General features: G+C 36.3%; 1 protein-coding gene across 2 annotated transcripts in view; it reads right to left on the reverse strand.

Moving 5' to 3' along the window:
- Positions 1 to 13869, reverse strand: part of ASCC3 (activating signal cointegrator 1 complex subunit 3) — a 281426-nt gene that overhangs the window by 218612 nt on the left and 48945 nt on the right. For both annotated transcript variants that reach the window (XM_040551468.1, XM_040551467.1), the window contains exons 6-8: positions 12773 to 12980; positions 11880 to 12021; positions 11184 to 11309 (exon numbers count right to left, since the gene is read on the reverse strand). In XM_040551468.1, the coding sequence (XP_040407402.1) occupies positions 11184 to 11309; positions 11880 to 12021; positions 12773 to 12980 (476 nt within the window). The remainder of the gene's footprint in view (positions 1 to 11183; positions 11310 to 11879; positions 12022 to 12772; positions 12981 to 13869) is intronic.

Consider the following 13869-nt stretch of genomic DNA (forward strand, 5'->3'; position numbering starts at 1 on the left):
CTTACATTAAAGAAAGTTGCACATTATTAGTACTTAGAACAAGCAGAATATCTGTAAATGAGAATATCTGTTTAAGTTTCAGTTACAACTTCACTAATAAAAGAACATTTGAAAATGCTATTTTATATTCATGAGGATTTTTTCTGCCCGTACTTATGCTAAACAGTTTTTTTTTCCTTTATGTTTTCATTAATGTCAAGCCTTTGAAATTAAAAACATGCTTATACACACATAAAGCATATTTATTAGTTTTTCATAGCATCCTATCTTGTTCAGGTAACACAATTGCCAAACTTCTCCTAAGATGTTAAGAGGCTCTTTGACAAAGGAAACCTTCAGTCAGTCTCATTTCAAAAGAATCAAACATTCACCATGTCAAACCAAAACAAAACCAACCTCCTGTGAGCCTATCAAGACAGGTTTATGACATCGTAGGAAGGGAACACTGTTTAGGAGTAAGAAAAAGGTTGTACTGCAAGTTATTTTTTTAATCAGGGAGACACTGTACAATCTGAAAATGTGGATGCAAATGGATGTCTACAACATCCACATGCTCAGTCTATCAAAGGTGTGTCCAAGATCATAGAACCCAAAGCCCTGAGCATGGCAGCAGCCATGCAGCCAGTCATTCACTGCATCCACTCACCCTCTTCTTCGGTCCCAACCTTCAGCTGGGAAGATAGAGGAGAATACTACCTGCACTCCCAACCCCTTCAACATCTTTCTAAGGGACAAAGTCCCTTGTGTTATTTCCAAGTCTCCTTTTCACAGCCTCATTCGACCTTACAGGAAAAAGTAGGAATTGTTGGTAGTTCTCTGGCTTTACCAGGCGTGGTAGCCTCTTCACGATACCACAAATGCAGATCCCAGCACAAAGCATCCACTTTATGTTCATTCTTCCTCATCCCAAAAGAGGTGAACTTTGGCATTACTTCAACAATGGTGGACTGACACAGATTGTTTTAGTACGTATGGTCTGCTGCTCCATGGAAAGCTGCTTTTTGCTCTTCATAAGATCTGACAAGATGATACGTCAGTTCTTGTCCCTTCCCAATGACTCACAATCTTCCTCTCTTTTCTGCATCCCACGTACATCTCTATAAGGGACACTTTTTTTTTTTTTTGCCTACCTACTCATCTCCTTTTTTATATACAGGTCTTTTTTTCTACTAAAAAATAAAAAACCTAGAACTCTGGGGAGCTGAGGGAGATAGAGGAGGAGGATATATAAAATAGTGCCAGTGTTGACAAGTCTGGTAAAAAGCATCTTTAACTTCAAAAATCACCTATGGATTAATAGGAAATACGTATATACACACACATCATGTGGGTTGTATGTGTTGCATATATACACATAATAAATATATAAATTTTATGTATGGTTGCTTTTGTTTTTATACACGTCTATGATAATCTCAGACTGAGAATGGAACATCACGGATTATGATAAAGATGCCAGTCATGCCACACTTACCTAATGCAGTGATGTTTCAGAACAGTTTCAATTTTCTTATCCTGCATTAACAGACAGGTCCTCTCAAAGATTACAGTAGTATCAAAGGTATCTCTATGCCAAGTCAAAAATCACAGTTTTCGAATGTTAACAGTATACTACAATCCTTACTGACAGGTACTACAGAATTCCAAAATACTTTAAAAATAATTGCAAATTACAAAATACAGTGCTCTAGAGGAACCTCATGAAATGGCTAAGAAATGAACACATCCAATATTTCACTCAGCTCTTACAAGCTAGCGCACACGAGATGTGTATCTCAGAATAAGCAAAAAAAAAGTTGTTACGAGTTTTAGCAAAAAAACAAAGTCAATTTCTTTCTTGATTTCTTATTCTTAGAAAGCCTTTATATCACTATCCCAGTTATTATCCAATTATTATTAAACACTTCCCTTTCTTCTGTTTTACTATCATTACCCTAAAAAAGAAAATTGTTATCCTCAGCCAACATCTTTTGAGATAATTCATTCTTTTCTCCCTCCTTTCAGCATAAGCATTAATAGCATTAAGCTATTATTCTGATGTTTTAGGAAACCTACTTTATATATTGTGATACAGATTTCAGAAATGCAAAAATACCCTCATTTCAGGAGATAAATATAGGGAGAACCATGTTTATTATGGCAGACTCAGATTATCAGACAAAATCTTCCATCTGTAAAATATTTATCAATTACATATTTATATTTGATTATATATCTACTTCTTTTCTAATCTTTCGTTATAATGTTAGTTTTCAACTCCTCTAACTCATGGCTGTTAGCAAGTATTTGTAATTACTCATCCTTCCAGGCTTTGCTCCCAAGAACTGTGCATTGCTGGAACCGTGCACATGCCATGTTAAATCAATAAATTAAGAAAATCACATTTCATTCCAGAATTATTTCAAAATTGTACTACAGCATTCAAAGCCTTCCATCTCTGTACTGTATATGTGTTTCAGATATCATCTCAAGTCTACTTCAGTCTTTTTTCTAAAATATTTAGGTAAGTTTTGTTTTAAAATGTGTTACTTAAAATAAATCAGATTCATAATCTGGAAGGCAATAAAATCAGTGATTCTGTTGACCAAAAAAGAGCATCCTATTAGAAAAAGACCTTTTAAACTAACAGAAAAGTTTTTACTAATCCAGAAAAATCAACTTTAATATTATAAATGATGTCATAGTATTTCTATAATGTGAGAATATTTTTGAAAATATTTTTTTCAAATATTTGTCATGATGGGCAGATGTTTTCTATTGCTGAAAGGAAAAGAACTATTAGCATTCAGGAAATCCTATAGTGATATCTAAAATCTGGAAAGCTACAGTCAAGTGAAGCACATTTTTAAAAACGATTACATTCTATGAGCTGAATTCAAGTATAGTGAGTGTCTTCCAGTCGTGAATTAGTGGCCAGCCACTTGACGCTGTTGAAAAGTCAGAAGTCACAATGCAACCTCTAGAGCCCTGTTCTGCCTTTCTCCAACTTTGGATTACAAACAACTTTTGAGACCAGAATTCCACTTTACAGGTTGTATGTCATGGCAGCAGATCTTTTTTGGTGATGAAGTAATGAACTACTTCTAGTAAGAAACAGGACTTTCCTGATGCAAAAGATGATAATTTTACACAATACAGACCACAGACTGCTGGTTCGGCATGAAGCACGTCTTTTTATGTGCTTTCAGGCACAGAAATCGTACTCTCTCAGACAATATAAAAAGAACAATGCATAAAAGCCTCAGATAACTCGAAGTTAGATATTCATACAATTTGACACAGAAACTGTAAATACTGACATTGGAATTCTAAAGTATGAATTCTAATAAGTATTCTAAAATATTAATTAAATCATATGCTGAATAAAATGAAGCCAGAAGGCCTTAAGATTAATGTAAGTGTATAATCTTAACTGCAATATTCTTGTTAACCTGTTATTGCACATTTAACCTCCCTAGAACCCTCACTCATAAAAGGTGAAGACAGACAACAATTCCTAATATACATTACCAGCTCTTTAAAACACTGTAGCAAGACCTACATTTTTTTTCTTAAGTTGGGACTAATAATTATGGAACTTGTAAGCTTTCTTCAGAGCAATTTTTAAGTATACTTTCATCGGATAAATAGCAAAATGTCAATAAAACTAAAAATATTTGAAAAAAACAGTCCAACCGTCAATTGCTATTTGAAAAATATGGAAATGAAATATACTCCGATATCAGCTTTGGAATAAATGGTCAAACATTCTGGATGTGAAAAATGTAATTTTGAAAAATGTAATTTATGCAAAGAACTTCTGTACTCCTATTCAATAGGCTTGCTTGTATAACTCAAAAAGCAAGAAAACGTTACAGAAAAAGGAAATATTGATTTTGTAATAATTCCTTCACATAATGCAGAGGAAAAAAAAACTTATTTAGACCATTAAGTAGTGTTAGTAAAAGGAAATGGCTATAGCATGAAACAAAGAAATAAATCCTACACTGAATACCCACTTTAGGTAAAACCCCGAAGTCATTTTTCACCAACAGCAATTTGTTAGATACAAGATTATGAAAACAGGTTTAAGAGGAACTCTGCCTGACCTGAGTTTATGACTTTAGAGGTACATTTATTTGGCAAAAATGCTGGTGTGAGAACACCTTTATAGTAAGTACAAAAATGTATTTCAGTAATAGACAAGCTGCATGTCAAGCACCCAAAGCTAATAAATCTACGCTTGCACTTAGTCTATTTTTTTAAGTTCTTGTTATTGAAACAACCCAGCTAACATGCCCTTTTTGTAAGTAATAGTACTGTAATTCCTCAGATTTAACTGGTGTGACCGACTAGCTACTTAAAAGCCGCATGCGCTCATACTATGTTGAGAACACAGCTCTCCGAATACCAGTAAATGCCAAGAATAATAGTTATCTACAAATTGAGTTGGGGGTGGAATTTACTGCCTTGCGGTTAAGCAAGAACACTTCCTTCCCTTGCATGACTCTTCTAGCAGGACATGTGGTGCCCCACTGCCATTGACGACACCGGAGATGCTCCTGAGCAGCAGTGCAGCATCCTCCATGCAAAGCACTAGTTGCTGCTCCCCACTCAACACGGGTAGGAAAGAAAGAAAATGAGATGACACCCATGGAGTTGTGACTGTGGCAGGAGGTGAAGCAGCACAGACTATAGTGTAGAAAAGTAGGGGTATCAAAACTGTTGCTATTGCCAGCAGTTTATGACCGATGATATCTTATACTTTACGGCTGCTAAATTGTGAAAGGTTGGCCACTTGATCTCATATTTGCAGTACATAAAGGAATTAAGTAGGAATGGTAGCTGCAAGAATTTCGATTTTTGCCAGTTTCAATCATGAGTTTCATCTTAGCATCTCTATTCTAGCCATAAGGTTTCAGATAATAGTTTGCCAAACCTAAATATACTGCATTGATACAAATATGTTATTTCTTCATTCTAGAGTGCAGCTGAAGATATATCCTGATTACACTGCCAAACCTATAAATAAGAGCTTCCTATTAAGGCCTGTGCTAGTTCAAGTCATGGTTTCTCCCTTTGGTGTTGGTCCAGTTTCGCCATTCTGCCTTATATTTGTACCAAAAAAAAATTATATATATATAAAAAATAATATATATATATAAAATATATATATTATATAAGTCTACAAATTGGTTAAAATGGATTTGTTAGAATTGTTATTTAGAGGAATACATTTCTGGTCTTCTCAGCCTATGTTTATGCCAACCTAAGTGAGTAACAAAAATGCAAATAATTTAAAATAATACTTAAAACATTTAAAATGTTACTTCAGCTTACATGATCCAGAGGCTTAGCTTTTGGCAAGAAGTTCAAAACATAAATGAAGTTCTTATTATGAACTCAGTTCTAACCTTAAGGACTGTGAGGATTAAATTTAACAGACCATTTTGCAGCGTGCATGTTACATAGTCAAAGACTGCACCCAAACTGCTGACAATGTAACCAAAATCACATAGCTGAAGAGAAATATATATCATACCTAAAATTACTCTCATGCAAATGAAAACATACAGACTAAAAAGAAACGAAGCTCCTATGAGACAAAAATTCTTGCATAAAGATTCAGTTGAAAGTGAAATATTTTTCAAAGATCTAGCTCATTTTAGATGATTCTTAGACTAATTCTTACCTTTTCCTTTTTGAAAGGAAACTTAAAGGTAAATTAAATGTTTTGATAATTTAGCTTAATTACCAGCATTATGTTATGTCTACACCTCGAGGTCTCTCTGATTTTTTTTTTTTTTTTTGTCTCTTAAAAGACAGAGGTGACATACAGAGTAACCAAGTAACAGAATTTTCATGTGCTACGTAATCTGAATATTAAGTTGAATGTTGGGTTTTTTTTCCCCCCCTTTAGTCTCTACACCACCGACTGTCACCTCTGCTACCCACTTGAATTCTTATGCTAGTATCAGCTACACTGTCTAAACATACTAACTCTGTGAAATGCACGCACTCTGCCACACAGTGAAGTTTCTGTCAGTATGTTTCCAGATCCATGCTTGCCAACATATCTAATAGACATCATTAGGTACTAAATTTTATTTTATGTTGCAACTTTTCTTCTCATGTAGTTTCTTACTGGTCATACTTCAGAGTAAGGTTTAGTTCTTTCCAGTCCTTTGAGAAAACAGATGCAGTTCAGGTTTTTAACCTTGAATGAGTGGAGGTACCACTGGAAATTTTCGAATCAAAAAGTAGGATTCTTTATAATATCAAGAGCATATAACCTGGACTGCGTTAGGTATAACCATCTGACGTTGTTGGACCTGTATTGGACTTGGTGATCTTACGGGTCTTTTCCAACCTAAATCATAGGATCATTCAGGTTGGAAAACACCTCTAAGATCATCAAGTCCAACTGTTAAAAACCAGCACTTCCAAGTCTACCACTGAACAATGTCCCTTAAGCACTACATCTACACATCCTCTGAATAACTCCAGGGATGGTGACTCAGCTACTTCCCTGGGCAGTCAATCCTTTCCAGTGAAGAATTTTTTACTAATATCCAACTTAAACCTCCCCAGCACAACTTGAGGCATTTCCTCTTGTCCTATCACTTGTTACTTGGGAGAAGAGAGCGATCCCCACTCTGCTACAACCTCCTTTGAGACAGTTCTACAGAACGGTAAGGTCTCCCCTGAGCCTCCTTTTCTCTAGTCTAAATAACCCCAGTTCCCTCAGCCGCTCCTCATAGGACTTGTGTTCCAGGCCCTTCACCAGCTTCATTGCCCTTCTCTGCACAAGCTCCAGCACCTCGATGTCTTTCTTGTAGTGAGGGGCCCAAAACTGAACACAGTACTCGAGTACAGAGGGCCAATCACTTCCCTAGTCCTGCTCCTGCTGGCTACACTATTTCTGATAGAGGCCAGTATGCTATTGGCCCTCTACACACTTGTGCAAAGGAGTTAACAAGTCAAGAAGAGTCCAGAAGGTGGCACAAGAAATTTTCTTACAGTACAAAATTTGTACTATTCTGTGCTTGAAACAATTGCTAGTATGTCATACAAGTGTTCCTAAAGTTTCATAGGTGGCACACATTTAAATGGAAAGGAGGAAGCTCAGAAAAGAAATTTCCTAATAATTTTTTCACTATAACAGCAGTATAAAATCCTTTTTGCGTGCTGGAGTTCAAGAAGCATATGGACAAGGCTCTCAGAAATATGGTTTGATTTTTTTGGATCCTGTGTGGAGCCAGGAGTTGGACTCAATCTGTGTGGGTCCCTTCCAACTTGGAATATTCTATGGTTCTATGGTCTTCTGTAGTGCAAAACCATTTTTACTGTTGTCACCTTATCATAGCTTATCAAAATGAGGAAAAGAAAGCTGGACCTTACAGAAGAAAGCATACAGCAAATGAAGATTACCATTGGTAACCTTCTACCATTATCGTGTAGAGAAAGTGTCTCCAGAGAGGTTACCAACAGTATATAACAGCTGGCCTCTTCCCACCAGGTTGAAATCACACAGCTTTAGGAGCTCTGCAAGGACTCCCATGCACGCTACGTTGAATCCCAATCTACTCCCTCCTGAGCTCTGCCTCTGTGGAAAATAAGAACCTCAGGGCTTAAGCTTGAAAGTCAATCAGTTCTACTTTTCAAGTAACAGTTTTAAAGTGACCTATTTTCTGGACTTAAAAAGATAATTTTAAAAAAAGAAACACCTTAGAAGCCAAAATTCTTTGTTTCTTTAAATACCTAGACGCAAACATCCTAGTACTCGAGGCAAAAGGAAAGAATCATCTGGAGCATCAGCTTGGATGCAACCAGAACAGTCAAATGGCAAGGCAAGAAACTCACAAAAAATGTAACACAAATGGGACCATTGAAACAGAGGACAGATGAAAACAGAAAGAAAAGCCTCAAAGAGAGAGAAATATTTATCATTTTTGAATACATCAAGATTTCTCCGTAAATCAACAAGTACCTGGACAGCTTTGTGATAAATATACTTGTAACAGATGCAATAGCTGGTTTAGCTGCTTTATGCTTTTTTTCTCCCTCCCCTGGAGAACATTATTATTATGGGCTGCATGTACATTGACATGTTAAACACTTTGATCACAGAATGAATACCTTAATCTGTATGTTTGGACCATCTCAATGGCTTTCATAAAAAATGTAGTAATAATGTCATCTCACAATAGTAACAGCAAAACTCCCAGCTTCCTCATGATGCCTTTAGATACCACTACAAACTATTTACAGTTACATGTACTGTCACCAATCTTTCCTGCCCATCTGTTTTTACTTTACATAATCTTGCAAACATACCAATACAGAGGAATGATAATTATCTTACAAGCTCTTATATATACTACATAGAGAAAGCTAAACAAGTTTATTTTACTGATTTTTGATTAACGCTATTTCACCAAAAAGAATAAACAATATTGACAAAAACTTTTTGCCCTCTAAATTGACTCGAGTTTATCAGCAAAAATTTTAAGCACCAAAATTTTAAGAGATGAAAGATCTAAAATAGACGTATAGAAAAATAACTTTTGCCTTAACCAAGCTATCTTAAACAAGGCACACATTGGAAATTTCAGTTGCTTTACCTAGTTAAGAAAAAGGTGCTGTTCAATAAGATTCAAACTTGAGTCCCACTCAAAGAAACAGGAATGTGAAAAGTAGGGGTTGGGGGGGTGGATTAAATACACAAGTATTCATACATTAAAGATTGTCATTGCTGTAGACACCTTGTTTCCTGTAAATAGGAAGCATATGGAAGAGTAAAGATTTAAAGATTGCTTCTATTTCAAAACGTCACTTTAAAACTGAGAAGTATACCTCTTGATGATACATAGCCTACAGAAGAGATTAAATATTTATGAAATTTGTATAATTGATGCATTCTGCCTTTATTTTAAACACCGTAAATGTAAATATCTGTAAACCATCTCTATCTGAAATTTTTCTATCTGAACGACATTTTTCTGAGAAGTGATTGTCTCCTGAAACATTGGTATTTCTGGCAAAACTACAGATTAATAGGTAATATTTAGCTCTGTGCTTAGGGGAAAGACACTTCATTGCAAAAAGCTGTCATGCTGAAAGTTGTCATATAAAATGTCACATTTTACAGCTACAGTGGCTCAACTTTTCTATCTAGTTAAGCTGTCAGTCACTTCATAAACATGACAGTAGGTACTGTCACCCAAGCACAAAAGAATAGATCCAGATTCTAAAATTAAACTGTCTTCTGTTTTAAAAGAGTTAAATCTTTATGTAAGACAAACTTTAGTAGAAACCCCAAAAAAGTTCTCTGGATAACCATATTAAATTTATATTCTCATATCCTGTTTGTTCACAGGGAAAAAAAGTGTAACATTTTTCCATGTTGTATGTGGCTGAAGAGCTAAGAAACAAAGCCTTCTTCACACGCGCATATGACTTGCTCTTTATGTTCCCCTTGAAATCAATAGCAAATTTACCATTCATCAACAGATTTGACATATACAACGAGAAGCAAGCACGTAGATGTGATAGAGTACTTCAAGTTCTCAACTGTGAATACTAACTGCAGATTTAGTGCTAGTTTCTTCTTCCCTCACTTCAACTTTTTCGCCATTTTAAAATCAATAAACTTTAAAATGTTAATCTTTGTTTCACTTGCATTTTTTTCTCACTGCTCTTCATTTTCTATCATTAAAGCTTTACTAATAATAATTTACCACCTTCTGCTATTCCAGAGCACCATTCCAGGTTTTGCACCCCATACAGTATATGGCACCGTAACTCAATACCTTGCACCAGTATCATGCAGTCCTAAGGACTGCAAAAGAGTGCTGTGCCGTCACCAGCCAATCTTCAGAAGTCAATATACTGAACCCCAGGCTCACTCCTCCATGTGGTCTCCAGAAAAAGAACAGAATGGCCATAATAGCTTTTATAACATTATTGATGATTTGGATGAGGGAACTGAGTACACCATCAGTAAGTATGCAGATGACACCAAGTTAGGGGGTAGCATCCATCTGCCGGAGGGTAGGAAGGACCTGCAGAGGGACCTGGACAGGATGGGTCGATGGTTAGAGGCTAATGGGATGAAGTTCAACATGGCTAAGTGCCGGGTCCTACAGTTTGGTCACAACAACCCCATGCAGCACTACAGGCTTGGGGCAGAGTGGCTCAAAAGCTGTGCAGAGGAAAAGGATCTGGGGGTGCTGATGGATGCTCACCTGAACATGAGCCAGAAGCGTGCCCACACGGCCAAGAAGGCCAACAGCATCCTGGCTTGTATCAGGAATAGTGTAGCCAGCAGGACTAGGGAGGTGATCGTCCCCCTGTACTCTGCTCTGGTGAGGCTGCACCTCAAGTATTGTGTTCAGTTTTGCGCCCTTCACTACAAGACAGACATCAAGGCCCTGGAATGTGTCCAGAGAAGGGCTATGAAACTGGTGATGGGTCTGAAACACAAGTCCTATGAGGAGCAGCTGAGAGAACTGGGGTTGTTTAGTCTGGAGAAGAGGAGGCTCAGGGGAGACATTATTGCTCTCTACAACTACCTGAAAGGAAGGTGTGAGGAGCTGGGGGTCGACCTCCTCTCACAGATAACTAGCGATAGGACAAGAGGAAATGGCCTCAAGTTGCACCAGGAAAGGTTCAGGTTGGAAATTAGGAGACATTTCTTCTCAGAAAATGTGGTCAGGCATTGGAACAGGTTGCCTAGGGAGGTGGTGGAGTCACCGTCCCTGGGGGTGTTTACCAAAAGGCTGGATGTGGTGCTTAGGGATGTGGTTTAGTGGGTGATATGGTTGGACCAGATGATCTTGGAGGTCTTTTCCAACCTTGGTGATTCTATGATTATCTTATTTTATTTATTTATTTATTTTATTTTTTTAAAGAACATTTTAGCGATCCAGCTCACAGCTCAAAACCATAAGTAGCTGAATAGGTAATGCCAAAGGAACTGAGAACTGCAGTTCATAAAGTAGTAATTTAGAGGAGGAATTTCTTTGATCAGTCATCATGAACAGAATTTTATCACTAAAATAACATCCCCCAACAAATTAGAAGTGAAGAAATTAACTGGCTCTGTTTGCACATCACGAATCACATTAGTACATATTATTCATTTAAATTTTTGTAACAGCAAAGTAAAAACTAATTTAATATCTCTAAAATGGTTTACTCACCTCATCTAAGTCTTTAATGTAAACAATTTTCTCTTCGATACCAATAGGCATTGGTTCACTATGGGGGATCTTCACCTCTTCATACATTTTGTTGTTTTCTCTCTGAACTGCCTCTGGTAAGAACACCTAAAATAGTATTACAGGAAAATTATTTGAAAAAATGAAAACAGAAAGTTTCATTACTTTATAGCCCACTTGAAGCAATGGTTCATCACTTTCCTTCATAAAAATGAATCCCAAATAAAAACAATTCTCCCTGATTCATTTTATAGATAGCACAGAACCCCCTAAATGGAAAATAATCAGTTTTACTACTCAGAAAAAGGTTTCCAAAAGACAAAAAAAAAAACAAACAGATAACTCCACTTTATTAAATTTCAAAAGCCATTAAGTCTAGAATTTCATAAAGCATTCATTTTATTAAAGTCAAATTCAATGTTCTCCAAAAGATAGAAGGAGAAAAATGGTATTTTAATGACTTAACTGACCCTAGAAATAAAAACAAATACATTAGTTGAGAGTGAGATTGTTTCTTCTAGGGTCAAAATTAAAACAAAATTTGTGAACATTTAAAACCCTCCGTAAAGAAGCACCGCTTCATGCACAGAACTCCGATTAGTAGGAGAATCTCCAAGGGAACAAAGGGAAATCTGCTGCACATTACTCACTGGAATAGTTGTATTGCTGAAGACGTACCTTTGCACCCCCGATGAATGCTGATGTTTTCATAGCTTCAGCTCGGGAATCGTAAACATGTGGATAATGAATTCTTTCAAAGTCCACCTCTCTCTGTCTACCTAGGACAGGCATACTTCGAGCATTCAAAAGCGCTAGTTCCCTATAAGCAGAAAAATAGCTGCAATAATTCTGCCAATTGTAAGCAGCCATCACAAAAACTGGACATAGTATTAAAGTCAGAGCAAAAGTTGGAGAAATGTAAGGAAAATAGCAGTTTATAAAATGATTAACAAAAGAATTTTACTGTGTTATTCACTGGCATCAGTTAAACTAAGTCCTTATAGCAAACAACATAGATAAAAATCAGTCCAACCAGTGCAAGGCTTTCCTAATGGAATTTTGCCTCTTTTTACGCAATACAGCAACATGCATTCACAGTTAAATACCAGTCCCACTATATTCTTCTCAATATGAAATGCAACACCTTATTTGCTCCTTATTCTCTCCCTCCCTTATTCCTCCCACTACCTTTAGTTGACAACATGGAAAATAGCACCCGTTAATCTGTAGAGGAAAAAAAGAAAGATAGTTCTGCTAGATTTAGTACAGACTTCATAAATCTTAAGCAAGTAGTATGCACACAGGAACTAAGAAAGATAGCCTACTTCTCTAATCTGCATCTCCAGCCCACATAGATGAGACCAAGAAGATTCTCATTAAGCAGATCACTGCTTTCTTTCCCTGAAAATTAGGTTTTCATATTAAAAAAAAATAATCTACACTTGTAATAAAACGTGACCTGAAGTCATAATCATCTAATCTCCAAAGCAAACTAAAAGAAAATAAACATTTATGATATGTTGAAGTAGCAATTACAACACAAGCATTTTTCAACTTTTGGCATTTATTACCTTTGCATTCGCAGCTCTTTGGGATCAAAGCACATTAGTCCTTCGCCAGAACCTTCTCCATCTTCCCCAGCTTGTTTTTCTTTTCTGGCATTTCGTTTTTCTTCACGACGATATTGTTTCATCAACAGCTTTTCTTGTTCAGACTGAATTGTAACTTGACAGCCATAATTGGGTTTAGCATTTTCTCCTATAAACTTCCTGCACTGCTCTGCAACATGAAAACAGGTATGCATCTCCATAAGTACTGGATTCTATCCTTTTTATCCCCCAGTTTTCTCTAATATATGTATTAGGCAGATTATGCAGAAGTTGGCCTCAAGAAACTAAAAGTAACAGCTCTTAAAGGCAGGACATTTAAAGTCATCACACAACAAAAATTCTTTATACCAAAGTAAGAGGGGGAGTACTGCAAACTAGCAGTAAAAGGAGGGGCTATCTTCGGGGGATTTACAATAACTTCATCAACACTGGAAAAGCTTCTTTTCTGTTCTCTTACATGAATACACTAGTAAGTAAAAAGGCTGTGAAAATAGATTAAATAAGTTCTTTTTTTTTTTAAACAGCTTCTTCCCATAACAATTACTGTACATTTACTAGATAACATGACTGTATTGAAAGCATACCAACAGTTTAATTTCCTTAAACAAGTGAGAAAAGTAATCTTATTCTGTACAACCACAGACTCCTTCCTTTTATGTGGATAAGCAGCAGGATTGAAAAACAACAACAACCACCACCACCAGAACTACAGAAGAGTTACAATACACAACAAATCCAGGGCAGCTGGGAACCTGATAAAGTCCAGTCACATTTGCCTTTCCTAGACCATTAGTGCTCTTTACTGCAGATTGAAAACAAAGACACAACTAAATCTTTTATATGCAACGGGGTAGACAGATTTTGTTTGTTTTTAACTTTATCAGTATTTTTAAACCTCTACTTTCAAAATTCAGCAAACAGATAAGCAAAAAGAAGCTTATATGGGTTTAACCATTATATAATTATGTTTCAAACGTATTTTTTCAGTCTAGCCCTGAACCTGAAAATTGGAAACTTCTTTTTCTCAAGTCTTCTGAACAATTTGTGCCACTTAATTT

The sequence above is a fragment of the Cygnus olor genome, chromosome 3 (assembly GCF_009769625.2).
Source record: "Cygnus olor isolate bCygOlo1 chromosome 3, bCygOlo1.pri.v2, whole genome shotgun sequence".
Lineage (NCBI taxonomy): Eukaryota > Metazoa > Chordata > Aves > Anseriformes > Anatidae > Cygnus > Cygnus olor.